The sequence below is a fragment of the Lagopus leucura genome, unplaced genomic scaffold (assembly GCF_019238085.1).
Source record: "Lagopus leucura isolate 7727_CA_CO unplaced genomic scaffold, USGS_WTPT01 Super-Scaffold_100018, whole genome shotgun sequence".
Classification (NCBI taxonomy): domain Eukaryota; kingdom Metazoa; phylum Chordata; class Aves; order Galliformes; family Phasianidae; genus Lagopus; species Lagopus leucura.
Window position 1 is genome coordinate 12,853,234 of NW_024962272.1, and position 27,996 is coordinate 12,881,229.

General features: G+C 37.5%; 1 protein-coding gene across 2 annotated transcripts; it reads left to right on the forward strand.

The window, feature by feature from the left end:
- The first annotated feature begins 1,041 nt into the window (after positions 1-1,041).
- NAA35 (N-alpha-acetyltransferase 35, NatC auxiliary subunit) lies at positions 1,042-26,806 on the forward strand. Of its 2 annotated transcripts, none has more exons than XM_042877524.1 (24): positions 1,042-1,116; positions 1,406-1,654; positions 2,192-2,333; positions 3,402-3,435; positions 5,902-6,016; positions 6,954-7,028; positions 7,741-7,908; positions 8,649-8,715; positions 9,781-9,824; positions 10,494-10,544; positions 11,205-11,288; positions 12,833-12,947; positions 13,382-13,560; positions 14,618-14,677; positions 15,755-15,861; positions 16,064-16,130; positions 16,803-16,901; positions 19,340-19,518; positions 21,023-21,159; positions 23,018-23,085; positions 23,342-23,482; positions 24,907-25,029; positions 25,843-25,923; positions 26,478-26,806. In XM_042877524.1, exons 3-24 carry the CDS (start codon positions 2,210-2,212, stop codon positions 26,535-26,537), a joined length of 2,178 nt encoding a protein of 725 aa, XP_042733458.1. In that variant the 5' UTR covers positions 1,042-1,116; positions 1,406-1,654; positions 2,192-2,209; the 3' UTR covers positions 26,538-26,806. The 2 variants fall into 2 exon arrangements, with proteins under 2 accessions (XP_042733458.1, XP_042733459.1); XM_042877525.1 differs by having other exon boundaries at positions 1,109-1,183.
- Positions 26,807-27,996: the final 1,190 nt, after the last annotated feature.

Consider the following 27,996-nt stretch of genomic DNA (forward strand, 5'->3'; position numbering starts at 1 on the left):
CAAAAGTAATACTCTTTTGGAAATTAATTTACATTAAGTACTGCAGGTTTTAAAATTAATTTAATATCTATATAATAATCATGTCTGCAACAATAATCTGAGAAGCTCTTTTATCAAGTGTATACATAGAATCCCCCAGAAATTCAGCACTCTTTCTACAGAGTTCTGGTTCAGGCACCATATTCCTTGCTACAGGAAAGTAGATGTAACTAGTTTTCATTTACAGATGCTTAACTCCGATCAGGTTCAGCACCGAAGATCTGTTCTTTGCAATCACAGCATCACTGATACAGGGCATCTACCACACAGAGCAGGGCATCCTCTCAGAACATAGGACTGCAGTGTGGAACGATCCCCCAAAACATCTCTGAAGCCACTGAATCTGAAAGGATAGCTCTTTCTGATGCAGCAAGTGCTATCAGCGGTCTGACAGTTGGCACAGATTCTTCTCCTCTTGCCTCGCTCCATGTACAGTTGCTCTGTGCGTGGGGTGTGTTAAATAGGAAGAATGAATTGCAAAGTTAGCTTTTCCATTTTAAATGGAAAATGAAAACTTCTTCATATACACTGGAGCAGAAGCCTCTAGGCTTAAGTGTACTCTTTTTGTTTATCAGAGCACGGTAAGAGCTGACTTCTATAACTGTGACGTTTGCTTTAGGCACGGGAAATATTCAGTCTTTGCAAATAAAGATCAAATTCTCAGTAAACGGCTCTGAAGCCGTGGGTCCCACAGACACGTCAGCTCGTTTCCCCCAGAGGACGAGATAACTAACACTGCCCGCAAGAAGAGTAACGTAACGCCTGATGACAGCAAAACCGCGGAGACAGAACCGATGCCCCGCCGGCAGGGCTCTCGCTCTGCCTTCCTCTTCCCAGCAGGGCCACACGGCCTCACCCACAGCACCCCGGAACGACCACTGCCCGCCTGCACTCGGCTAGCCCCGGCCCGCCCCTCACCGAGAGCAGGCGGCAGCGCCGACCCAGCGACCCTTCCCGCCATGCGCCCCCGCCGCCAGTAGCGAGGGCGCGCGCATGCGCCGTGGAAGGGAGAAGAGAGGGGCGCGCGCATGCGTTCCGTCACCCAGGCCGGGATTCGGGGCTGGAGGCGGCGAGCTGGTACGTTAGCTGGGGTAGCGGGAGGCACCGTGCGGGGCCGCGGTCGCACTCCTCGCTCCTCGCCGAGGTGAGGGCGGCACGATCGCCTCCCGCCGCACTCCGCCGGGATGAGCCCCGCCAAGGCACGGGCCCTGCAGCCGGCGGGGGCGGCGAAGGCAGCGCAGGCAGCGCTCGGCGTGCGCGGTGCGGGGAGGCCCGTCCGGCTGCGGGGCCGGGTGCCCCGAGGACTCTGAGAGGTCCGGCGTTAGCGGCCTTAACGCCATCTCAGTCTCTCTTTCGGTGTCTGCAGGTCTCTTCTCGTCCCGACCCGCGCAGCACGGCGATTTCCGGCCTCCCGCGAGGTACTGAACCGAGGGGGCCGACGGGGCCCGTCCCGAACGCTGTTGGGAAGCCGTGCGGTCGCCGCCGCTGTTTGTTAGTCGCCGGCACGCGGAAGATCTGCTGTCTTCGGAGGCCTTTGTCGGAAGCTTCTGCTTCCGTCGGGCGGCGCGGGGCTCCCTGACGTCTGTGCCGACATCCTTCCCACAACAGGGGACAGGTACCGTGTGGGGAGGCGGCGTGCGCGCAGCGCTCTTCGGGGTGCCTCCGCGTGGGAGCACGGCACCAGCTCGGAGCAGTTGGTCACTGCTGTTCCAAGATTACGTTTTAGTCTGCGGTTGCTTAACGCTCTGGCGGTGGTCTTGGTATCGGAAATGCCCACAAATATGTTCCGAGGCATAGCAACACTTTTTGCGTTGCAGCAGGAGGACATTCGTGTTCTTAGCAGTGTAAAACGCTAGAAGGTAAAACTGTGTTGCCTGCATCCTCTCTAAGTAAGGTTCTTCTCTTGTGTCTTATTTTCAGTACAAACTTTGTTATGGCCATGCACTGACAAAGTTTTGGTGTTCGTAGCCTTTTGAAGGTTCGTAGCCTGTAAACAAGTGGTAGGGAAACTGAATACCTTTCAAGCTGATTATATGTAATAGTAGCCATTTAAATGAAATTTGGTTAGTTTCCCTGTCTTATTGCAGAATAAAAAATCTTCCTTGAACAACTTTCTGTGATTTCTGCCTAACGTGTAGTGTGTTTGATACAGTTTTAAAGGAGCACTATCATGGTTATGAAAGCTTCGGTAGAAGATGATGATTTGGGATGGGAGCTTGGTATACCTGACAAGATGGAAAAGAGTAATACAGACTGGGTAGATATAACCCAGGATTTTGAAGAAGCTTGTAGAGGTGAGTTGTAGTGGTCATGTTCTGTGAAAAATTTGAATCCTTGGAGGACTGAGTATAGTTTTTTTGTTTCAGTAAATAGTTTGACCCACATTCAAGCTCCAAACAAAGAGACTGCAATGATTTTGTGTTTTCCTGTGTTTAACACTCTGCAAGGCTGGAAATATGAGAAGAATCTTGTCTTACTTCTGCGTTGCATAAATATAGATTTTTGTTGTGCTCTTTGTTGTTCTATGTGTTTTTGTGTGTTTTCTGTTGTTTGTTTGTTTGTTTTACTAAGAGTTCTTTCTGTGTCCTACTGAGTGGAAAGCTCATTTATCTATGTGGAATTAATGCTGTTTTCTCTGTAAATTTTGAATCTGCAGGATATGATTATATGTTTATTTAATTGGTCAGTATATCATTTTTTGTCTTTGAACTAAGGCTCAACTTCAGAAGGGATGTAATACATCCGAGTCACATGGAGACAATTGCATTGATTTAAACAAAGCCTTTATTGCTATTAGCTATTAGTTTGCTGCAATGGCAAATTTATATATTTTTTAATTTTATTTATTTTATGATGGTCTTATGAAAAATAAAAGTGAAACTGTAGCTTATTAGACACAATAATTTAGACAATCATTGACATAATTTTCTTATACCACTAAATAGTTCCCTCTTATTAATAATGTATGGTTTGTATGCCAGTCAAGTGCATCTGAAGGCTTTGCTAAAAAATAATGAAGACAACCAAGCCTTTCAGTTAACACCTACTCTGGAAAATCAGACATCTGCCTAAAGGAGCCTGGAAAACTTGTCCTGTGTTTCACACTATTCAGATTTTTAAAGTTTGGTGATTCGAGTGCTGGTGTCAGAGAGGAGGATTAGGTATGATTATGAAGAAGGATTTTTAGCCTGATGGTTGTAAAAGTGCTAAATAGAAGCAAGTAAAGGTAGAGTAGAAGGGCCTGGTTTGCTTCTCACACTTTCTTCTCTTTTAGACTATACAGTTTTAAAATAATACAGTTATGCTGGAAAAGTTGCATTAAAGTTATGATTGTAATTATTTATTGTGCTGTTCCTTCATAGAACTGAAGTTGGGAGAACTGCTTCATGACAAACTGTAAGTATGCCTTTTGAGTAGTTCTGTTTTTTTAAATATTAATGCTTAATAATGAGCAAGACATGCAGTGTCAGCTAAGTTATTTAAATTTTTACTTTAGTTAAAGTAGTTGAAATACTTGCAGTATTATTAATCCTCATGAGCATGTATGTGATGTGTTTCTATGAAGGCTGATCATTTCTCTTTTTGCCAGTATAGTCATAGAATGCCTTAGGTTGGAAGGGACCTCAAAAATTGTCAAGTTTCATCCCCCCTGCCTCAGTCAGAGTTACCAGCCACTTGATCAAGTACTAAATCAGGTTTCCTAGAGCCTCATCCAACCTGGTTTTGAATACCGCCAGGGACAGACAATCCACAGCCTCTCTGGACAGCCTGTTCCAGCACCTCACCATTCTCTCAGTAAAAAAATTTCCTGATATCTTATCAAAATCTTCCCTCATTTAGTTTAAAACTATTCCTTCTTGACCTGTCACTTGTCCTCATGTAAAAGGTTGATTTCCCTCCTGGTTATATACTCCCTTTAAATATTGGAAGGCCATAATGAGGTCTCCCTTCAACTTTCTCTGTTCCAGGCTGAACAAGCTTAGTTCCTCCAGCCTGTCTTGATAGGAGAAGTTCTCCAGCCCCTTGATTATCTTTGTGGCCCTGCTCTGGACCCTCCCCAAAAGCCCCATGTTTTTCCTGTGTTGGGGGTCCTAGACTTGGAGGTCTCATGATGACAGAATAGAAGGGACAGTTGCCTCTCCTGCCTTGCTTGCCACCCCCTCTTCTGATGGAATCTAGGATACCACTGGTCTTCTGAGCTGCAAGCACACACTGCCGGCTCATGTTAAGTTTTTTATCAGCCAAGACCTCTTAAGTCCTTCTCATTAGAGCTGCTTTTGTCACAGTTTATATACATACCTGGATTACCTCGACCCAAGTGCAAAACCTTGCACTTTGCTTCCTCGAACCTCATTAGGTTCACAAGGGCCCACCTTTCAAGTTTATCATGGCATTTGGATAGCATCCCTTCCTTCTGGTATATCAACCACACTTCTCAGCTTGGTGTCATCAGCAACTTGCTGAGGATGCACTCAGTCCCACGGTCTGTATCATTGTTCAAGATGTTAAAAGAGTACCAGATCCTAGATGTATCCCCCGGGGACACCACCCATTACTGGCCTTGACCTGGACAGAGAGCTGTTGGCTACAGCCCTTGATTGTGACCTTCCAACCAATTCCTTATTCACTGAGTGGTCCACTCTTCAAATCCATATCACTCCAATTTAGAGATGAGTTTGTGGTGGGCCTTGCAGAAGTCCAGTAGATGTTCCTTTTGTCCACTAGTGCCACCACTACATTATAGAAGGCAACCAGATTGGTCAGGCACAGGCCTTCCCTTGGTGAAACCAGGCTTGCTGTCTCAGGTCACCCGCTTGTTTATCATATGCCTTAACATGTCTTCTAGGAGGACCTGTTCCATGGTCTTCCCCATCACAGAGGTGAGACTCACCAGCCTGTGGTTCCCTGAGTCGTCCTTTCTCCCTTTCTTGCAAATGAGAGTGATGTTTCCTTTTTTCTAGTCACTGGGGACTTTGCCTGACAGCCATGACTTTTCAAATGTGATAATATTACATTTTCACTTAATAGATGCAATGCTAACGTTAGAAGTTATTGTCAGTAACGCTGAAACTAGTAAACCTGCTGAACTATTTTACATGGACGTTCTTTCATGCAAAAAGACCAGAAAAGGTTTGAAGTTTATTAATTAATTTACCTCAGATGCCATTAGCGTGCTTAGGTAAGCATGCTGTATGCTTTAGAGTAATTCTAAAATGCCATCCCAAAGTGGAAACTGGGAGCTCTACACATGAAGAAGAAAATATACTTCAGCAAAAAGTATGTGCTAGGATCTTACTGGATTTTTTAAGGAACCAGTTGAGATTAAAATATTTTAAAGTTGTATTGTTTAAAGTGTATTATTAACATATGTAGGTCTCTTCATTTAAAGAATGAAAAAAGTTCTTGCTGAAGACCAGTAATTCTGAAGACAGAAAGGAACATTCAATTTAATGGCTTAGAATTATGATCAGGGATGTCACCACAGTAGAATCAGAGCACAAGGCATAGTTTTATACATAAATGCCTTTCAAAATTAGAATGCACAATAACCCAACACGCAATAAGCCTTCTTCTACACTTGCATAGGATTAGAAATGGGATATTTAGTTAAGAAGTGTTCTTCTGCTCAATAAGTACTAAGCAATTTCTTTTAAGTGTGTCTTTTCTTACATAACTGTTAAACAGTCCTCAGATTCATGAAAACCATGCTCTCTCAAGATCAATCATAGTGTTCATGTAGCTTATTGACAGCAGTCAAGAAACAGTGTACTCAGTTTGTCATCATATGTTCTTCTAGACTGGTTTGTTAAGACTGATATAAAAATAATCAAATTTGGAACATATTTATTTTGGTCTCCTTAGTTTTGGTCTTTTTGAAGCAATGTCTGCCATTGAAATGATGGATCCCAAGATGGATGCTGGTATGATTGGAAACCAAGTTAATAGAAAAGTTCTGAACTTTGAGCAAGCTATTAAGGTTTGTGTTTCCTGTTTTTGCCTTCTCAGTGGCTGTAAAATAACTATATGAGTAGCTTGCATTTTTTGTTCTTCATATTACTACTGTGATACTAACTCTTCCTGTGAAAATTACCGTAAAATTGTTAAATATTAAGACCTCAAATAAACACATTTTGGAAATAGTTTTGCAAGTCATCCCGCACTTCTTTTGTCTTTTATATGAAAATAACTGAAAGGAAGCCAGCTTCTGTACTCTTTTTGTGATTGTTGGTTCAGTTCATTAACATGAACAGAAGCTGTCAAATTTAACAGTATTCACGGTGATGATTAACTTCTGATGCATGGTCAACATTTGTGAAAGTATGCTGAAAGACTGTTACTTGGGAAGAAGTAATGCACTTGTAGAGGATTATATATGTATTTTTTTAACCATGTGCTTTGAATGGGAGTGGTTTGAAAGGGAGAAAGCTGTGTGAAATTGCATGCATTAAACAAATGAAATTAAAGAAACGGGGTCTCTGCTTTCTTGATCCTTCAACGCAGTAAAATTCTGTTCAAGTATCCACAGTGTAAAAGTAGCTTTCAGAGAATCAGTCCTGCATAGTATTCCTTGTTCAGTCGTTGTGACTTTACATATTGTTTGTGTTTTTAAGTGTTGCCTGTTAACTGGCTTTAAGCTTTTACTGGATAGTTATAGATCAGAAGTTTTATTTTATTGCTTTCTTTGAAAAGCTCTGCGTTGAAGTTGAACACCATGGTGGAAAGTAAGCTTTTTGAGAATTCTTGAAACATTATGAAGCTGGTCAGTAAAGCATACAAGTATTCAGAAGTCTTGACCAATTTGTAATTTTTTTTTCAATTGTACAGTTAATAAGTTGCTTTTTGACATATTGTATTACATATTCTTAATTTTTGTTTCTTGTTTTTTTGTGTGTTTTTTTTTTTTTTTTTTTAAGGATGGCACCATTAAGATAAAGGATCTCACTTCACCTGAATTGATAGGAATAATGGATACTTGCTTTTGTTGTTTGGTAAGGATTTATCTGCTATTAGTGTTTAATGTTCTTGCTTTCAAAATATAATTCCTCAATCCAGATTGAAAAAAGGAAAAGGAGTAGAGCTTCATTTTATACATTTTATTCAGGAAAAAGTCATACTAAGATCACTGTGTGTTTGACATGGTGTAACATAATTCCTCTTCTCCTTCCCACTTCATAGACTGACTTTTTTTTTTCTTTTTTTTCCTTTTATTTTAGAGAAGGGAGCTGTCATCATTTTAGAAATCTTACCATACTGTATTTCATGATATTTCAAGATACAAATTGTATTCTGCGTTACTGAAGGTTTCGCTTTAGTTTAAAAACGTGAAAGTAGTAGAGAGAGTGGATTGTGAAAAGAAACTATGTAGAATATTGCTGAATTATTTCATAGCTGATTTCATTTTTCATACTGGATTTTGTAAAGGAAGCTTCTGTATTCAGTGGTGTCTCAACTTAATGTCATGTCTAAGCCACAGAGATCAGAGCTGAACCTTTTATAAGTTTCCCCTGCACCAGAATTTAGCTGAAGGACTGTGGCTAAAGGTTGAAAAATCTTCTCCATCCCTTTCTGCTAGGTAGAAAGTTGTGATGATACAGACTTCCTTAATGACTCACTGAAGCTCAATAAGATGTAAAAAGAGTAGGGGTGTAAAAGTGAGGACTTGGCTGTCATGAGTAAAACATTTCATTTTCATTTTCATAGATAACATGGTTAGAGGGGCATTCTTTGGCGCAGACAGTGTTCACTTGCCTTTATATTCATAATCCGGACTTCATAGAAGATCCTGCTATGAAGGCTTTTGCTCTGGGGATCCTAAAAATCTGTGATATTGCAAGAGAAAAAGTCAACAAAGCAGCCGTTTTTGAGGAGGTATGTTTCAGCATATGCTGTCGTTAAGTATTCAACATCATTTGTAGGCTCTTTAACACAAGTGAAACACTTCTGGTTAAATTACTGTTTAATTGAAGGGTGCCATAGGAGAAGCAGTTCATGCTCCTGAAAGTGTTACACTTGATTTTTTTATTATGCAATGTTCTTTAAAGGATGTTAATGCTCTTTTCTATATTTTGCTTGAGTATTTGAGCCACATAAATATTACGTTCAGGAAACAGTGCTAATCTTGTGGCTAACCATTTCAAATCAGATTTACATGTGGTTTTCTTTCTGTTTAAGTTTTGATTTTGTACTTTAGGTAGCCATGTTTGTCTGTCTGAAATGTCCTTGTATCAATGGAATGAGAATTTCTTTTTCTGTGATGTTGGTCCTTTTGGTGCCCTTGTGTTGGAGAAATCCTTTGTTTTCTCTGAGCTTGGACAAGTCACTTTTTAAAAACTAGCCTTAAAATTGATTAAATAGTACTGTGCATCCATAGTTTTTGAAACTTATTGGTAGGTTGATGCTTGGTAAGAGTTAGGAAAGTCATAGTAGTATTAAAGATTTATGCAGAATTTTAGCAGAAATATCGCCCATAACGGGATGTATTCCACTGTGTCGAATAAAACCACTTTTATTTTATACCTGGTGTGGTTAAACAACAGCAACAAAAGCAAGCTTAAAACTGTAACTTTGTGTATTTCACTACTCATGCTTCTCTAATTTTCATATTTTAGGAAGATTTTCAGTCAATGACGTATGGATTTAAAATGGCCAACAGTGTGACAGACCTTAGAGTTACAGGTACAAGCTCTGCTTTCTGTGCGCCTTCCTATTAGTCGCTTTCTCTTTAAGCATGTCATTTATTTTCAATCAGATCTAATAAATTAGTAGGATTGTTTTATGTTTCATACTAGTCCTAGTCCCAACCCTGATGATTGGGTAAAAATAGGGACTGGTTATTCCTTCTCTTGAAGAAATTACTTGGCTGTTTATTTTGTCCAATGCCTGAAAGAGAAGTGGTTTAGTAACTGGAGTACTGCATCCAGGTCTGGGGCCCCAAATCAGGAAAGATATGGAGTTTTTGGAGAGGGTCCAAAGGAGGCCCATGAAGATGATCAGAGGGCTGGTGCACATTGGCGAAGACAAGCTGGGGGAGCTGGGCTTGTTCTGCTTGAGGAAGGCTTCAGGGAGAAGTCATTATATGGCCTTTCAGTATTTAAAGGGAGATTACGGACAGGAGGTATATTAGCTTTTTACACAGGTAGATAGTAATACGACAAGGGGGAGTGTATTTAAACTGAGGATGAGAAGGTTTAGATTAGGTAGCAGAGGGAAGTTTTTCAGAGAGCCTGCTGGAGCAGAGGGACTGTGGATTCCTTATCTCTGGATGTGTTTGAGGCCAGGCTTGATAGTGCCCTGAGCAACCTGATCCAGTACTTGATCTAGCTGTCAGTAGCCCTGCCCGTGGCTGGGGATGTGGAACTATATGATCTGTGAGGTCCTTCCAACTTAAGTCAGTCTATGATTCTGTGTGCCAAGCAAATGTATAACCATGGGATCGTCTAGAACTAGGACAGCTACAAGCCACCGGAAGGTACTCTTCATGCTTTCTGCTTCTCTACTTTTCTACTTATTGTCATCTAAACAGATTGCTTCTGAGTAAAAAGCTCTGTAGTTCTAAAGTCGTGGATGCAAACTTCATCACTTCATGCATACATATGTGCAATAGTCTTTCTATGCACTATTACTTATGTATGCTTTAAGCCTTTCCATTAGCCTTCATTTCCTCATAAAACTTTTCTGATTTAAATGATGTAAGTGTACTTAAGAACACTTCTGCTTTTAGTTGAATTTTTCCTTTTCTAGGTATGCTCAAAGATGTAGAAGATGACATGCAAAGACGAGTGAAGGTATTTCTTTTACATTTGCTTTGCTGATTATACTTCAAGTGTGCTTAGCGTAGGTTTTAGAGAGGGAGCTGGATTATGAAGAATAAAATTCTGTCAGTAAATGCTGGTTGTGGGGTTTTGTTCTTTTTTTTTTTTTCCATGTGTGTGTACGTGTGTGTGTTCAGAAAGATTGCTGTCATGGATTGCATACAATGATGGTTCTTTGCCTTGTGGGTAAAGATGGTGAAGTCATAAGCTTTTTCTGAATTCATTAATAGTGATATAATTAGAAATAAGTGGGATGGTGATACGGAGTGTGACATTGGGCTGTGACACAGAAAGCACTATTTAATTTCTGGCTTTTATTGCACATACTTTGCTATAATAAGAATCAATCTTCCTTTGTCAAAATGTTTTTAGAATTTCCCTAACGAGAGTAAATGCACTGTTTTCAGAGTGTACTGAGGCAGATGTGTTTATTTAAGAAACAAGATTATTTAAGAAACATGCTAATGATATGAAATGATATGAAATGAAAAAGAAACATGATATGCTAAGAAGTTTTGAATTTAGAAATGTTTTTTTAGTGCTATTTAACTCGGAAGGTGTTCTATAGAGGATAAAGGGCTTTTATCAGTAACTTTCCTTTGCAGTTTTTAATTAATTAGTTCAAATTCCTTAACCTTTTAGAGCACTCGAAGTCGACAAGGAGAAGAAAGAGATCCTGAAGTTGAACTTGAAGTAATTAATTGGTTTACTTTTTTACTTTCTGTTTAAAGGATTAGTACACTGTCACTTAAATGAGCACTTCAGCTCATGGGGATTGTGTGTCACCATTGTTGCTACACCAGTTGTATATGAACTACTCTTTAAGAATGGCTCTTAGCGTAGCCCCATCTGGTACCTTGTCTTTTAAGTGGTGAAAGAGTTCCAGATTGATCCTGGTGGCAGGATAGTGCTGCTGCAGTGCTGTCATTTTTCTGCTTGCCTCTCTAGAAAACATGATTAGCAAAAGTAGAAAGTCTTAACAATCTTGTGCCTTTTCAACTCATTTCCTTGCAACAGCTTTTACTCCTGTTGATAAACTCTCCATTAAGGGACAATTTAGCAGCAGAAGGTAGAAGCAGTGTAGCTCCTTCCAGAAAGGATCGTAATTAATCTATTTGGTGTGGTTGATATAGAAGGGTATGGCTGTCCACTTAAGCTGAAACTGAAATGGATTTGCATAGGAGCTATAGTGACTATCCTTTAGCCAAAGTATCTTTGTATCTTTTTAAGACTAGAGGGTATAAGTCAATAAATCTATTTATTTTAAAATCTATATTTAAAATCTAATTTTTTAAATAAGTTTCAGGATTTAATATATATTGCTTAGTAATTTGGAGTTTTTTTTAATTACAGCATCAACAATGTTTGGCTGTATTCAGCAGAGTAAAGTTTACGCGGGTACTACTGACTGTTCTAATAGCCTTTACAAAAAAAGAGGTATGTCTATGGTATTTCTGTGTTTGCATTAGGATCCTTTCTCTAAGGCAGTACAAGTACTATGTAAATGTGAATTGATGTTCCTGCAGGGTTAAGTAAGCCGTGAGGGAAGCTGTTGCTCATTTTTCTTTCAGTTACTACAAAAACCACATGAAAGTGCAGTAGCTGATACTAGTATAGCCTTCCAGAAATCACTTGAAGAAATTGTATGAGACTTTGCAGAGTTACCTCATATCAGGCTGTATTTTTATCTCTAGAAAATCATTAGCTTTTCCTTCCATATGGGTGTTGCATTTATATCTAAATTTCTTCAGTCTGAGAAGTGGAAAGTAACAACTTTCCATATAGTTGTTTTTTTAAAAAATACTGGATTTCCTACCTGTTGAAAGGAAACTGCTTGTTTTAGTTAGAATTGCTTGTCACAAACCTTTCTGTTTGAATGACTTCACAGAAGAGTAGGTAACTGTATATTGCTTATTATTTCAGTTTTCATGAAGGTTTTTGTTTACTGGCATGGAGTTGTGCTCCTCCTAGTTTTGCTGTTGAAGTGGTTGCATATTGGATGGTTTAAAAGTCCTTGATTAAGTTAAAATTTAAAGTTGTCAAATCCCAACATTATTGATAAGCGCCAGTGGTAAAGAAAAGAAGTAGCTGAGATGCATTCTGAGCATCTCCATTTGTGGAGCAGAAATCAAATTATGGCATGGAAGTGACATGCGAGCAAATTCTGCTTGTATTAATTGCTATGAGTTGTTTACTTCCTAGCTTGCTTTGATTTGATTTTAGATCTGCTTAGCAGCTTATTCAAGTAGTAGAATTTCAAGAGGACATTTTGCAGAACTGTGGATAGTGTTCAGCTTCTGTTAGCTCTTCAGGGATTTTTAAATTTTTTTTCCAAAGGAATTTGATGTTAAGTATAAAACATCTGAAGTATAAAACATCTTCCTCAGGGACCATTAGCCTAGTACTTTTAAAACAAAATTCTGTTTTTACAGAAAGTTGTTTTAAATGGTATTCTTTCAGCTCGCATTTTGTTTCATAGAATGTCAGAAAATTCAGCATGTCAACAGGTAATGGATGACTATTTCTAATGAAAATGTAGGATTTTCTAATATTATTTAGTAATTTCATTTTGCTTGAAAGCTTTTGTTCTGTCAATACTGTTAAGAGTTCTGCTTTCTTTTTTAATGATAGGTGATGTTTTTTTCATCTTTGGAATACTTCATTTGGCAGAAAAGTTTTGTTTTTTTCTTCTCCAGATCTGCAAAATCAAGAGTGGGAGACATGCATAGTGTGTTCTAGACTTTCAATTGTAATTATTCTTAAGGCTTACATTACTTAAAAATAGTTCATAAAATGCAATATTATACATACAGACATGTAAAATATAAAGAAAACTTTTTTTTTGCACAAAAGTTTGTCTTTTCAGAACTGTTATGTTCAAACATGAATTGTGATGTCATGCTTTTTCTCCAAAACTAAGATGAATTCTGTAGTCAAAATATGTTAGTTTAAAATGTGATTAACTGTCCTGTGCTTTTTAGACAAGTGCAGTTGCAGAAGCTCAGAAATTGATGACTCAGGCAGCTGACTTGCTGTCTGCCATCCATAATTCATTACATCATGGTATACAGGCACAGAATGATACCACTAAAGGAGGTAAGTTTTTTTTTTTCCCATTCTTAAATATGTACCTTGATAAGATTCAATATTTAAATATGTTAAAAAAAAGTTTGTTTTGAGCTAGTACTCTTTATTATACAAACTATTAGAGCTTTGAGCGCTGCTTCTTCTGAAGTGAGCAATGTCGCCTCAAAGCCAGAATTTATGTGAATACTGAATACTGTGCATCGCATTTCAAATCAATGCATATGCCATTTCAGAACAGGAAGCAGCACCTCATTGTCTGTACAGGTAACTGCTGAAGAGTTGAGGCTTTTCTAATAGTAATCGTTATCTCAGTTGCCAGAAGTTAATGTCAGCTAAAAAATTCATTTAGGCTAACTGAATCATTAGTATCATACCTTTAAGTTTAAAGTGAGTTCTGAAAAGTCAGCTTATATGCAGCTTTTCTCTCTCTCCTCTCTTGTTAGATCACCCTATTATGATGGGCTTTGAACCTCTTGTTAATCAGAGGTTACTGCCTCCAACTTTCCCTCGGTATGCAAAAATAATTAAAAGGGAAGAAATGGTCAGTTATTTTTCCAAACTAATAGACCGAATAAAAACTGTATGTGAAGTGGTAAACTTAACTAATTTGCATTGTATATTGGTAAGTATGAATATTTCATATTTATAGCCAAATATAAAATCTTACAATTAGACTTACGAAAAAAATGATTCAGTGCATGCATTGCTGTTACACGCTGCGGAAAAAAAGGAGCTGTATGAATAAATCTTTTGGTATTTTCTGTGTATTTATCTGGTATTGCTGTGTACAATTCAATATCTGCTAACACTCCTGGTACTTCATCTTATTTAATTAATGGATGAAGGCCTTTTTTCTTGTCAAACGTCTAGTTTTTCCTAACACTTTAGATAGTAATTATGCATCACAGTAGCATTAACACAAGGAAAGTAGTTTCTTTGTAACTTCTTTTCTTTGTCTGAAAAGCTGTGTCTGCCATAGCAGAACATTGTCCCTGCTACATTCTTTATCGTACATGGATTCTATAACACAGGAGCACAGGTCTTTAAGCAAGTTATTCCTTGAATAGAAATAAAGCTAAGCAATTGTGTATATTCTCTCCTGAATAAGACATGCTGCCCTCAGTTGCTGTCTACACTGGTTATAAGCGATTTAAATGCTTCTCTGACATACACGTTTTCTCTGACAAGGGAGCCACAGATGAGTCAGGCATTGTTCAAAGACCATGCAAAAATGCTTTGTCTTCCTATCTTCTGTTACATGAGTTATAGCAGTGTTTGCATGAAACACCTGCAACTAGTCAATTCCTGCAGTTTTATTACAAACCTGGTTCAATATTGGTGAGACATAAACAGCTTCACAGTATCCTGTTTTTTTTGTTTAATAGTACTATTTCAGTGTTGTACTGAGAAAAATAAATTTTAAACCTTCTGTTTTGTAAATGATAATTACAGAAGAAATAGATTTTAAGTTCATAAAAGGTTTTTTTATTGTTCTTGTTCCTTTTTCTTACAATTAGTATGAGCTATGCTATCTGCATGTGTGTGTGTGTTTTTCTGTGTGTATTTACACAGTTGTGTGTGTGTGTGTGCATACAACATGTACATAAAAAATACAACCATGTATAAGAGTTGTCATATTAAACTGACTTGTATTTTGTTTTTTCCTTAATACAAATTAGGATTTTTTCTGTGAATTTAGTGAGCAATCACCATGTGTTCTTTCAAGATCCCTGTTACAGGTAATGTCCAGTCTTTGAGCAAAGTAATTAGCTTTCATGACAAATATGGATTCGTCCTCTTGCTTTAAATATCTACATTATTTGCACACCAGTTAGTATAATACAGGTTTTAGAAATTTTCTGGTGCTACTTAAGTATCAGATGCATGTTCTGATCTCATTGTTTTAAAACATTTTTAAAATATTGTTTAGATGATGTTAGTACCTACTGGTTAAAACACGGTGTTGACCTTTTTCCTGTGCCTTAATATTGGCCCTGTACAGGCATTTTTCTGCTATTCTGCATTTGCTAACATTAGTCTGGGACTGATCATATATAAACTATCTCTGCTGCTGCAACAGCAACTGATGATTGGGATACAGTAGAGTTTTGGACTTTGTTTCATTTACCCTAAAAAAATCATTATGTATTCCATAACTCTGAGTAAAATACACTTCCTTATAGGAGGTTTTGATCTGCGTAGGGTGTCCCTGGATGTCAGAACTTCTTTCCCTTTGATCCCAATTAAGTCATGTGTAAAACTGATGGAGATTTACTGGCAAGTAAAACATTCTCATAACATACGTGTGTTCTGACTTTCTACTGCATGGGTGCCTGGCAGCACAATTTCTCCAGTTGCTGGAGAGCCGTGTAGAAAAGGGGCAAAGCACTTACGGGTGAAAGTGGAATGAGCAGCAGATGTGACCAGTGAAAGTAGTAGTATCTGGAGGGCAGAAAAAGTTCTGCATTGGTCCCGTTCTTTTCAGATTTAACTTTATTTGCCTCCAGGGGAACTGTGCAAAGTATTTTCTGTTAATCTTTGGAAACATCTGTCTGATGAATCATACTTGAAGAAAAAGAAATGAAATAATTTTACATGTCCCATCTTATACAACCACTAGAGCTGTATTTCATATGAATTCAATACAAATGAATGATCTCAGTATGCCTCTGTTTTTAAGATTGCCAACTAACCAGACTATCTGAATATTTAAAGCAATTTTGATACATTCAGGTATCTTAAGAGTTCTCTATATATTATTTCTAAAGCATTGCTTTTAACTTAACACATTTCTGAAAGTACATTTTCATTTTCAGACGACTTTTCTGGTAGATAATAAGAAGGTGTTTGGTACTCACCTCATGCAAGACATGGTAAAAGATGCTTTAAGATCTTTTGTCAGTCCTCCAGTACTTTCTCCAAAGTAAGTGTGTCTTGAATTGACTTGCATGTGTGTATGTATAATATGATGAAAAATATTTCTTCTTACAAAGGCAGATTCTTGAAGAATATACGCATTTTGTATTAATTTGTGCTTAATATGTGAAGTTATTCGTACTTATGTTTATTGTTGAATTTTGTGCTGCATAGAGTGGTGACATTTTAAATCCATCTTTCCCTTCTAGATGTTGTCTTTATAACAATCACCAGGCTAAGGACTACATTGATTCCTTTGTGACACATTGTGTTCGGGTAAGTGTTCATTCCAGTTACACTGAATACACTCATATATGAGTACTTTCAAGATTAAACTTACATTTGAAAATGAAACCAGTTATTTTAGATAACTGATGGGAAGGCAGAATTGGAAAACTTGACCATCTTAAAATGGCAATGCTTAGAAAGTCAGAAAGCTGTTGTTGCTTTCTTTTTTGTTGTTGCCTGTATTGTATTCCAGATTTTTCAATAACGCTTTCATTAACATTTGATTTTACAAGAAATCTTTACCAACTGCCTCTTCACAAGGTAGTTTCATACAGAAAGTGCGTAGTAAAAACTGAATTATTTTTACCTTCTCTCTGGTTAAAAAACAAAAGTGAAGAGATTCCTTGTATTGCAGTGACAGAGCAATGAAAATACCAGAAAATACTGGAAGACCTATATCTTACTCTTACTCTTTTAAATCTCTTCCTGCAAGCAGTTGCTTGTGATTACGTTCCTCAAAGATGCTCATCTAAACCCTTGTTGACTTGCATACAGAGAAGTGGGCATTTGCATTTTGCTCCAGATTGCTTGCCTGTTAACTTGCAGGCTTCCTAGGGAGTCTGAAGGACCCTACCTTCTAATGATAGATGTATAAAGCATGCCTAGTACTCCTCCACAAGGTTGTGTTGAAAAATTAAAACTGTGCTTTGTTTCTTTCAGCCATTCTGTAGTCTCATTCAAATCCATGGACACAATAGAGCTCGTCAGAGAGATAAGCTGGGTCACATTCTGGAGGAGTTTGCCACCCTTCAGGATGAGGTAATGTCCTAGGTAGCAGTCCAGCAAACTTTTCTTTCATGGCATATTCCTGCCAGATTGGAGCATATGGTATTCATTTATATGTAAATGAAGCAATTCATCTGTTCTCATGTCTTAAAGAGAATTTCAAAACAAGGATCTCTAAATTGAGACCAAGAAGCATATAGGATGAATCCAAATACTTCTTGTTGGATCTGTTGAATAAAAAGATACTGAGTTTTTGGGTTTTTGTTTGCTTGGGTATTTTATTTATTTATTTTAGATTAACTTTGTCATATCAGTAAACTTTGTGGAAACACACTGTTATGTCTGTAATTCAGCAACAGTTGCACTCCTTGTACTCTTCTGTCCATTTTGTAACTGTTAGTCTGCAAGCTTGTAAGCAGAGACAGATGGATGAGGCAGAAGTCCACAGGTTTCTGAAATGCACTGAAGACTGCTTCTTGCTACAAATCCTCAGCATGCCTATAGGAACAACACAATGCTGAATTTACTGCTGGCAGACTGAGAAAGGATATTTAACACCTAAATACCAGTGGTGGCCTTAGATACAGCTATCATAACTTTGTGAAGATTGGGGTTTGGTACAGTATACTGAAAGCAAGTAATAAAATAAAAAAAACTTTATTTTAGAAGTTCCAACTTCAGGATGCTTAGCATCCAGCTATGAGGGATTCCTTGGTAGGCATCTGTGGAGGTCAAAGAAGCTTGTAAGTGCTGGGAATTATTCGATAACAATCCTTCAGAATTACAACATTCCATCCCCTACAAAGGGAAGGGGAGGAGACAGAACAGGAGGCCGCCCCTCCTAAATAATGAGCTTCTCTGTGTGCTTAAAAGCCAAAAAGAAGCATACAATCTATGGAGAAGTGACCCGCTATGCATTAAGGACTACAGAAGTGTTGGCGTGCAAAGTTGCCATCGGGGAAGCTAAGGATCAAGGCTGGAAATTGCCTTAGATGACAGAAATGAGAAAGGTTTCTTTAGTTACATGAGCAAAGCAGAAGTGCACAGGGAAGACATATTCCCACTGATAAACAGACAGCAAAGCTGGTTGTTAATAATTATGACAAGGTAGAGGTTCTCATTACCTTCTTCACCTGTGACTTTGCCAGCGTAACTGGAGCATAGATCACAAGGTAGCTGTAACAGTACAAGTCTTAACCTACAATCGGTGGAGGAAAGCAAGTATCAAAAGCTACAAGCTACACTGGGAGAAGTTTTGCCTTGATATAAGAAAGCAGTTTTTTTACAGTGATAACAATCATTACTGCAACAACCAATAATGTGATAAAATTCCTATCTGTAGGTTTTCAAGGTACTCTTGCAAAGGATGCTGTATAGTCTCATGTAGGCCCCATTTTCCATTGAAGTTTGGACCTGATGATCTTTGGAGGTCCTTTCCCAATGAACTGTTTTGTGATTCTCTGAGACATCTTTGCAAGACACTTCTGAAAATTCAGATTCATTGCTCTGTAAAATAGAAAATGGCTTTCTTTTTATTAAGTTTATAAAACATGTGTGAAGTAAGTAGTAGTTATTTAGAATACGTACTCCAGCTTGTTTGGGATTTTTCTCCAGACTGGACAGTAAAAGACTACAGGAAAAGGCAAGTTTTCTGCTGGGAATGTTTCCTTAGATAGGCTGAGGTAATGAAATTAAGCATTTTCTATGACCCTCATGCTAAAGAAAACAATCATTTGGAGTTGAGGGAAATTTTATGTGTTCTAGCATCTCTGAAGATGATTTGCTTGAGAGTTTACTGCAATACTGCAGCAAATACTGCTGTTTCGAGACGCTTTTTTTTTTTTTTTTTTTTTAAACTTTCTGATGTGTATAACGGGGTGTTTCATTCAAGACTACTAATAATATTCCAACTGAGAGAGACTTCACATCTTCTATACAATTACATTTTAACATTGAATAGGTCTTACCAATGTTCTAGTTTCTCTGGTAGGCCACAGTGTAAACGTACTTGCATTCCAAGCTTAGAAATATAGTATTTCATTGCAGCCAAGTTTAAAAAAAAAAAAAAATGAAGTAGTGGTTGCAAATACAGAAGGACAAATAATAGTTTGCTGTATTGTCTGAGTTCCAGTGCTCACATGACTGTTAGTAATTTTAAAATCTGAAATTTTAATATTAACAGAGATAGTGCTGGTTAACAAGCTTGCCTCCCTGAATTATTGTATTAAACATTTTTTCCATTCAGTATAATTTCCTTGTGTGAAAAATGTTTCAGATTTTTACCAATTCTAGACCACTGACACAACAGTATCTGGAAAAACATTTCTGTTTTAAATTTGGAGCATAACTTTGTTGGCAGCACTTGTATTCTGATTTCTTTATTTCTGGGAGAACTTCATTGCACTTGCAGTCTTATATTCTTCCTCTTGTCTATTACTGAATAGTTTACCTTTGTTTTTCTTTTTTGGTAGGCAGAAAAAGTAGATGCGGCACTTCATAGTATGTTGCTGAAGCAGGAACCACAAAGACAGCATTTGGCATGCTTGGGCACCTGGGTCTTATATCATAACCTCCGTATTATGATACAATATCTTCTGAGTGGGTTTGAGTTGGAACTTTACAGCATGCATGAATATTACTATATATATTGGTAAGAGAATGCTTTCTTTACAGGTCTTGGGGGAGGGATCCTATCACGGAGTTTTAAATGCAAACATTTAAAAAATGGATTTAAACTCCTTTCTTTTGGTCTTACGCTGGTTCAAAATGCTATTTAGTTTCCTGTTAATTAAATTACAAATGGACAAGAAAAATCTATTGGTCTCTTTTCTGGTTTTACTTATTATTGTACTTCATTTTCACTGAGATAGTAATTGGCTCTCATTTAACTTTCAGAAACAGTGTCTTCTAATGAAAATGGGTGAAAAATACACTGATAAACAGAGAGAACAATGCAGGAGGAAGACAATTTTATATTTTCTGTCTTTGTCCTACCGAGATCATTTTGTTGACCACCTTAGTGTTTTTAAAAAATTTCAGTGTTTTAAGTTGTGGCTGTGGTACTATGTAAAAGTAACATCGTATTCTTAAACGTATTTGATGAGTTACGTGCCTTTACTGAAAATGATCACCCTGTATGAAGTCAAAGTACTTCTTTTTCCTCCACTGTACTTTATTCACATGAAGTTATTTTTCATAGTAGATGACTTGTTCAAATGAGAAAAGATTTTTAAATGGTTCAATGTTTCAATACAGCAATAAAAAATTTAATGTTGATCCTATCTACTATGAAGTACTTCTGTGCTCTAGCAGAGGTTTTGGGGGGTTGAGTTGGTTGAGGGTTTTGTTTTTTCTAATGAAGTCACCATTAAACTTTTATGTAAGCTATCACTGTTTTTTTCTGAGCAGTTAGACAGGTTCACATTACTTGAACTTCAGTGCATTTCATTCTGTTTCTGCTTTGCTTTGTTGATGGTTTGGTGGTTTTTCCACATTATATGGGAAAAGTAATACTGCAGATAGGTAGCAGAAGTTTGCGATATGCTTTCAAGTACTACCTTAGCAGTAATACCCAGCTTTCTGTAACCTAGTGTGCATACCTGCCTTATTTTCCCCTTTGTCCTTTTTAATAAAATCACTTATAGTCTGAGCTATCAAATGAACTGTTTTATCTCCGCACATTAAGTGAAGAAAAAAAGAGGAAACCTGTAAATTACACAGTAATTTTTCTCCTGAGTTATAAATTCTTACAGAGCATTATCTTTTTCTTCATATAGTCTGGATCTATAATTTATATTGTTTTTCTTTAATTCCTTTTGTTCTGAAATAAGATCTATTGGACTGTCTCATGCTCCAGAGGAAGTTTCTCTGAAAGAATTCTTTAAAATTTCTCTTCAAGAATGTCACATGTATATAGTGTGAACTTGGCACTTTTCTGTGATAACACATGAATTTTTAAAGCTTGAAACTTGGTAAAATAGAACACAGAAAAATTTGTTGTTTTCAGCTGTGCACATTTTTTAATGGATTTAATTGCCCTAAAGTTTGTTCCTGTAAGTAAGTTCTTTGAGTAAACCAGTTAGCATTCAGTTAGAAAGCATGCATTATGTTTTATGCTGTCATACTTTACAGAGGGCATACTGTGTTTTCCACAGGTACCTATCAGAGTTCCTCTATGCTTGGTTGATGTCAACGCTGAGCCGTGCTGACAGCTCTCAAATGGCAGAAGAGAGAATAATGGAAGAACAACAGAAAGGCCGTAGTAGCAAGAAAACCAAGAAAAAGAAAAAAGGTATCTGAGATGTAAAGTGATTTGTTGTTTTTTTTTCTCATTTTCTTGTGACCGTGTCAAACTGAAATTAAAAATTGAATCAGAACTTATGTCAGTGGGAAAAATGTCCTGAAGTTTATGAAGGCTAAAAGTAAAGCATTTTAACTGAAATAATCAATCTCTACGTAAGAGTTTTCCATTTATTATTTAAAAAGTTTTTCAAAAAATATCCAAATCTTATTTGTATTCATAGCTTCACCAGTTGTGTTATACCTTAGATGCTGCGAGATGTAGTTAACAGGTCCAGAGCAATTGTCTTTGAAAAATACTACCTTTCCAGAGGAATTATAGACTGTAGAGGTATGCTTTTTGTGACTCGATTCTGTAGCTAGATTCGAAGACCAAACTTTCAATATATTTCTTTATTTTCTCTTAGTCTTCAGAATGTTTCTTAATTTTTAGATGTTGAGTTGTGTTATTTAAATTCAGTGGTAGCAATCTTGTGTAAAATTTTCTTTTAGAAACTTGGTCTTTCTCTGATGCTTCTATGTGAGAGATAATGAGAATTTCTCTTTCACTATAATAGCAGACTGACTCTCTAATCAGAGCAATAAGCATGCCTGCTAAAGAGGCAGCCAGACACACCCTAAGTAGTATTTAATATAGCTTTGCCATACCTAAGTGGCTAATAGTTATCTTAGCATTAACTTTGTGACTGAACACCATGCAGACAATCTACTTCTTTGCTCTCTGCTTCTCTGTGTACGTATATCCTTGTCTTCTAGTCAAGGGGAACATTTGGATTTGAACAGCCTGAGATTATTTCAGCTGAATTTTCTTTGCTCTGGAAGTTCAGAAAATTTTACACTTTGTAGAAAGGTGCCAAATATAAGGCCAGTTGGCAATAGTTATACAGTGGAAGCTAAAGGGGAAGTTCAAAGAATATTATTTCAGTAAAAAGCATTTCTTCTTAAAAAAGCTTTAATCTTCTGCTGACTGTTGGAATCAATTTATTGAAGGCAACGTAACATTCATGTGATTGTAATTAAGTGTGTCTTATGATATTTTGTGTAATAGGAGCCAAGTGAGCAGGAAAAAAGTGTTCCTGTTCTTCATGCTCCAGTTGTCTTTCATTATTTACAATGCAGAAGGTGTAGTCTCTTTCACTGAATAGATCAATCCGAGCCAGCTAGCTTATATCTTTAACTTCAGCACAGTGTGATGCTGAAACCATTAGACTGAAGTCAGTGCAGAACACTACCCTAATGCTCAGAGCAAATAGAAAGGAAAACTAATTCCTGGTCTTAAAATGAGTACTGAGTGAGTCCATGAGTAATTCTCACCTTCTTATGAGAGTGAGCAGTGAGATGCAAGAGAACGGTGTACGTTTTGATTTCTGCTATGTAGGTGAGTTATGGCTGTGTTTTAGTGTTCGATTTTGAATTACATTTTTGAATACCAACAGTTGGCACTCAGCATGTTTACACATTTCAGTACTTAGGCTTATCTCTATTTGTTAGGAAGAAACAGATGCTGGTGATTATCATTATAAGTGAAATTTCTTCCGTTATTTTCTTGGAAGTACAGTTACATACGTTTGCTAATTGCATGGAAGCTCACAGTACTTAAGGAGGGGTGAGAAAATTTAATTGAAGAAGTGAGAAATGTGTTAGAAACAACTTTCCTGGAATATGTGCAATTCAACAAGCAGTATATTGTAATAAGCCAGTTTAATGAAAATGAGTAATCTGCAGAAGCATTTTAGCTTATCATATAATACAACAAAACATGTCATGTTTGGGCAGTGCTCCTGGAAATAATCTGAATTAGGTTCTCTTGCTTATATGGAATTTAAAAGATCTTTATCTAAAATTTGCAGTTCGTCCTCTGAGCAGAGAGATCACTATGAGCCAAGCGTACCAAAATATGTGTGCTGGGATGTACAAGGTAATTTTTACATTTTTTACTGATCAGTGGCTTCTTTTCTTTTTTAATGAGACTTAAGTATACATTGCATGTCCTCTTTGTTTTTAGTGGCACTGAAAATGAATTTCAAGTTTTTAATGTGATATAGTAACTTCTCTCCTTGTTTTGCCCCTATCCAATTAGTGCAGAATTATAGCTTTCATTTTGCTTGTGCAAAAGACAACACAAAGCTGACACTTCTCACACTTCTCACTGTACTCTATCTTGTCCTTTTTAGACAATGATTGCATTTGACATGGATGGCAAAGTAAGAAAACCAAAGTTTGAATTGGATAGTGAACAAGTGCGGTATGAGCACAGGTTTGCTCCATTCAACAGTGTTATAACACCACCCCCAGTGCATTACCTGCAGTTTAAAGTGAGTAATTTTAAAATGCTTTTGTAAATAATCATTTATTTAGGTAGTGTTGTTATAAAAAGAGCTCTTAATATCTCAGAGTTTGTATTAAGGCATACCTGGGCATCTTCAGATAGTGAAAGGGGGTTGAGACTAGAGGGTCATAGAATGGCTCTGTGATCTTCAAGGTTACTTCCGACTCAAAACGTTCTATGATTCTTTAAGTCAAAATTGCAGGAAGTTCTAGCTTTAGTTGTATGCAAAGAAAATTGTTTTAAATTCTTACGAAGATACTTAGATGCTTGAAAATTGGTCTGCTCTCACAGTTTGAAATGCTTGTGTTGATTTGCATGAAAATGAAGTCTACTGAAAGCTCATTGACAGACTTATTTGTGGTAGTTTGTCTAGCAAAACGTTTTTATTACTGGAATAATTAGGAAAAGGAAACAAGGATAAAACTAGATTTCAGTTTTAAATAATGGAAGTGGTAGTTGGAAGTGATATGTGAATGTCTGTCTTGTCCAGTCTTATTCTGAAGTAGTGTTATAGATCAGACCAGCTGTGTCTGTGTCCAGTCAAGTCCAGAAAAAATTCAGTGATACACATTCCTCTTTGGAAAACATGATCCTGTTACGTTTTGGTTTTTTTGTTCCAGTTAGTCTGTGGATAACCTGATTCTGGGCTGCACTATCTGCACTTTCTTCTCATTTACAGTCTAAAACTCCCAAGCTGCAATTAATGGTCTTTCCCCCTATTAGTCTGGTATTAAAGAGGAATTTAAGAGAACCCTTATGGCTTGTATTCAGCTTAGTGTTCACTGTAACAGTGCGCTTATTCCAGTTGGTTGACTAGACTGTAGTGATATGTGGGGTTATTCTGCTTCAGATACAGGAACTTTGAAATTTCACGTTGAACTTTCAGATACCTGTTGGCCAATCTTTAAGCTTTTACAGGTCTGTCTGGTACTGCAACTGTAATATATAGTATGCCAGCCACACTCCTTAATTTAGCATCATGAATAGCTGTTGTGGAAGTGAAGACATGGCTTCTTCCCTGTCACTGAAGCTTCAAAATTGTATAGAATGAAGAGTTAAGTAGTGTGAGTCTTAAACGTTCTTTGAGTAAATAGTGTTACAACCATTTGGCTTTGTATTTTTTGTTCCTTTTTTTTTTTCCTCCTATAATTTTATTCCCTGCTGCATAGGATTAACTAATCAAATGAATGGCAAGTTATTGAGAACAGGTATCATTTTATAGCAATATTTTATAGCAGTGTACAATGACAATTAAACAATGTATTGATGCTTAAGATTTGCCTTTTAAAATAAATGTTTTTAACTTTACTGCTTTTTCTTAAAATTTATCAATCTCAATCAGGGTAATAAAAATAAAACTTACTGGCAGGTGATCTTAATGTGTATTTGTATATTTCTTTTATATGTCAGGAAATGTCTGATTTAAATAAGTACAGCCCCCCTCCTCAATCAGCAGATCTCTACATGGCAGCTAGCAAACACTTCCAGCAAGCTAAAATGATTCTTGAGAATATTCCTAATCCAGACCATGAGGTAAGACTAAAATACTGGAAAAATTAGTAGCTGTTAATGATAGAATGTGCTTGTTTCAAGCTGAGTTTACTTGAGATCCAGGGTACCTTACATGCACTCTTTCAAAATACTGAGTAAAGCTGAATGTTTTTTATTAAGGGCTGGTCAGAGGAGGGTGGTGGTGTTTTACACAGCAGTTCATTTCATCACATTTGATAGATGGAATTTGGATTGTGCTCACCCTTCCAAGGCTCTCTCTGCTGAGCATCTTAAATGACAGGCAGCAACATAGTTCTTGCTTGTATGATACCTGCTGATGTCACTTGAAAAAACATATCAGTTTTACCAGGAAGTTAACATCCACACATTCCTAGCTTACCTGGAGCCTGATAATTTTCCCTGAGAGATGGGAAAAATTAGTTTGGCTGGAAAGTAGATTTCAATCTGGCATTTGTTTCCATTTGTTTTTTCAGTACTAGTTTGTAAACACTTCTCTTCATGTTTGGATCAGTGTATAGGGTAGATACCTAGAGTCGTTCTAAACATTTTTTTTTGGACAGGTGCCTCAGAATTTGTCATATTTTTAACAGTCTTTGTACTTAAGGATGGAAGACAGTGGTCTTATGGTCTGTTGAACAATAAAATGTCCCCTTTATTAAATATCATTAATCCACTTAATGTAATTCTGAGTAAATTCAGAACTCTGATCTCTGGTGAAATATATTGTTAAGAGGACTGTAGTATTGTTACAGTATGCAAGTGTGTGTATTATCTTTGGAATGTTTTTGAAGTCATATGCTTTCAACTGAAAACTACTTGCTGTTTTCTGAATAGGTCAATCGAATTCTAAAAGTTGCTAAACCCAATATTGTGGTCATGAAGCTTCTGGCAGGAGGTCACAAAAAAGACTCTAAGGTAAGAAAATACCAGGTTAAATTAATGTGAAATGTTAGTCTATGCAACAATACCACAGCTGAATTAGCAGATTTAAGCCACAGTTATTCTGACTGTCAAAAGAACTGGGAAGTAACAATTCATGTTCTCTTGGAAACAAGTATGTTATAATTATTTAAATAAAGAAAACTCTTATCTTTTAAATGTCTTTGAAACAAAATTGGAAGGTATGTGTGGGATAACATATACAAAATTAGTCTTCAAGAACAGGAAGGAGTAATTGATAGTGTGCCAGCAACTTGTGTGAACACAGCAAGGAGAGTGACTGGCTTTCAGGATCAGTGGATCAGAGGGGTGGGAGAGGGCCTTCAGACTTTCCTGCTGAAGGGTAGGCACAGAAAAGATGATGCTGAAGAAATGCACTTCACAACTTTGTACCTCCTACCACTGGAGAAATTACTGAAAGATCCAGAACCAGGTTGGAGCATTTTTCAGATAGATAGAAAAGAGCTGGGATTATTTTTTCTATCTCCTTCTGCTGCTTGAGTGTAATATTTGAAATGCCTCCCTTCTAGGTTCCTCCAGAATTTGACTTCTCTCCTCATAAGTATTTTCCAGTTGTGAAGCTTGTTTGAAAGACGAGACTTTGTTAGGATACCTGAAGCATAATCAGGTACCAGCAGTAGGATGGAATATCTAGTATTGTGCCAGCTGAGTGGGATTTCTGGGATAAAAGTGCTGATTTATGGAATATCTCTAGCCTGCCTTCTTTAAATGAACTGAATGACAACTGCTGTTTTAAAGTGGTGTTTTCTGATGTTACACAGGTGAAGCTGATTTTAATCAACTGTATTGTTGACAAATGTTGTACCTTCTTTGATTTAAATAAAGATTTAATCATAAATTACTTCTACAAATGAACCCTGACAGAAAATGGTGTTTAAATACTTAACCCTCATTGCTGAATAAAAATAATGCTCTACAGCAGTATGTCTGATAACAGACACAGCTGAGCTGCTGCAGTTAGAAACAGCTTCCATACTTCTGCCTGAATGCATTGCATTTTGCAAGTAGAACGGCTGAATTCTTTTCTTGCCAAGTCCATTCAATTGAAAAAATCTTTATAGAAATTAAAAGCAGATGAAAAGTAGACTTCCATTTAGCTCAGTGATTTTGTTCCAGATTTATAAGTTATCTTGGAGCAATTTTGCCTCAAATGGGTGAAGTGCCCTTGAAGATAGGGAAGAAGAAACAATGGAGTAGAACACATGAGTTGAAATGAAAACTATTTGCTAAGACAGAAAAGGAAGGAGAAAAAATAATAGTAATGATAATTACATATAAAATGAGATTACTTTGGAAATGAGTCCTGTTGTCTGACTCAATTCTTTCTGGGGGGTCATGTCCCTCCAAGAAATACTTTCGAAGACCCAGGATAGATGTTTCCAGACAGCCATTGGTTGCTTCCACCACTATAAGCTAACTTCCTTGAGTTTTATCTTAGCCACTGTCCTCCATACCAAAGAGGCTTTATCTGTTTGGCTCCCTTAAGGGCAGGGCATGTCTTGCATTCATGGATAACTGTCTGTGGTCAGCTCTACCCCTTGATCCCAAGCCCATCTGCATGTTGCATCTCTTCCTTCATGGCCTGATGTATTTCACATGACATCCTGGTCACCAAATTGGAGGGAAAAATGTATTTGATGGAAGGACCACTTGTTGGGTAAGGAATTAGCTGGATGGTCACGCTCACAGACTTGCGGTCAGTGGCTCAGAGTCCAAGTGGAGACAGGTAGCAAGTGGTGCTCCTCAGGGATGGGTATTGGGACTGTTGGGACTGGTGCAGTTTAACATCTTTGTAGGTGACATGAACAGTGGGACTGAGTGCACCCTCAGCAAGTTTGCAGATGACACCAAGCTGAGTGGTGCAGTTGACACACCAGAGGGAAGCTATCCAGAGTGACCTGGGCAGGCATGAGAGGTGGGCCCATGCCAGCCTCATGAAGTTCAACAAGGCCAAATACAAGGTCTGGCACCTAGGTCAGGGTAGTCTCAAGGACAGATACAGGTTGGGCTGAGAATGGCTTGAGAGCA

What these genes read in the sequence shown, in the direction of transcription:
- NAA35 (XM_042877524.1), top strand. Translation starts at nt 2,210, where the DNA reads ATGGTTATGAAAGCTTCGGTAGAAGATGATGATTTGGGATGGGAGCTT. An exon ending in GACAGACCTTAGAGTTACAG is followed by an intron (nt 8,716 to 9,780) that starts GTACAAGCTCTG and finishes TTCCTTTTCTAG; the next exon opens with GTATGCTCAAAGATGTAGAA. An exon ending in CTAATTTGCATTGTATATTG is followed by an intron (nt 13,561 to 14,617) that starts GTAAGTATGAAT and finishes AATACAAATTAG; the next exon opens with GATTTTTTCTGTGAATTTAG.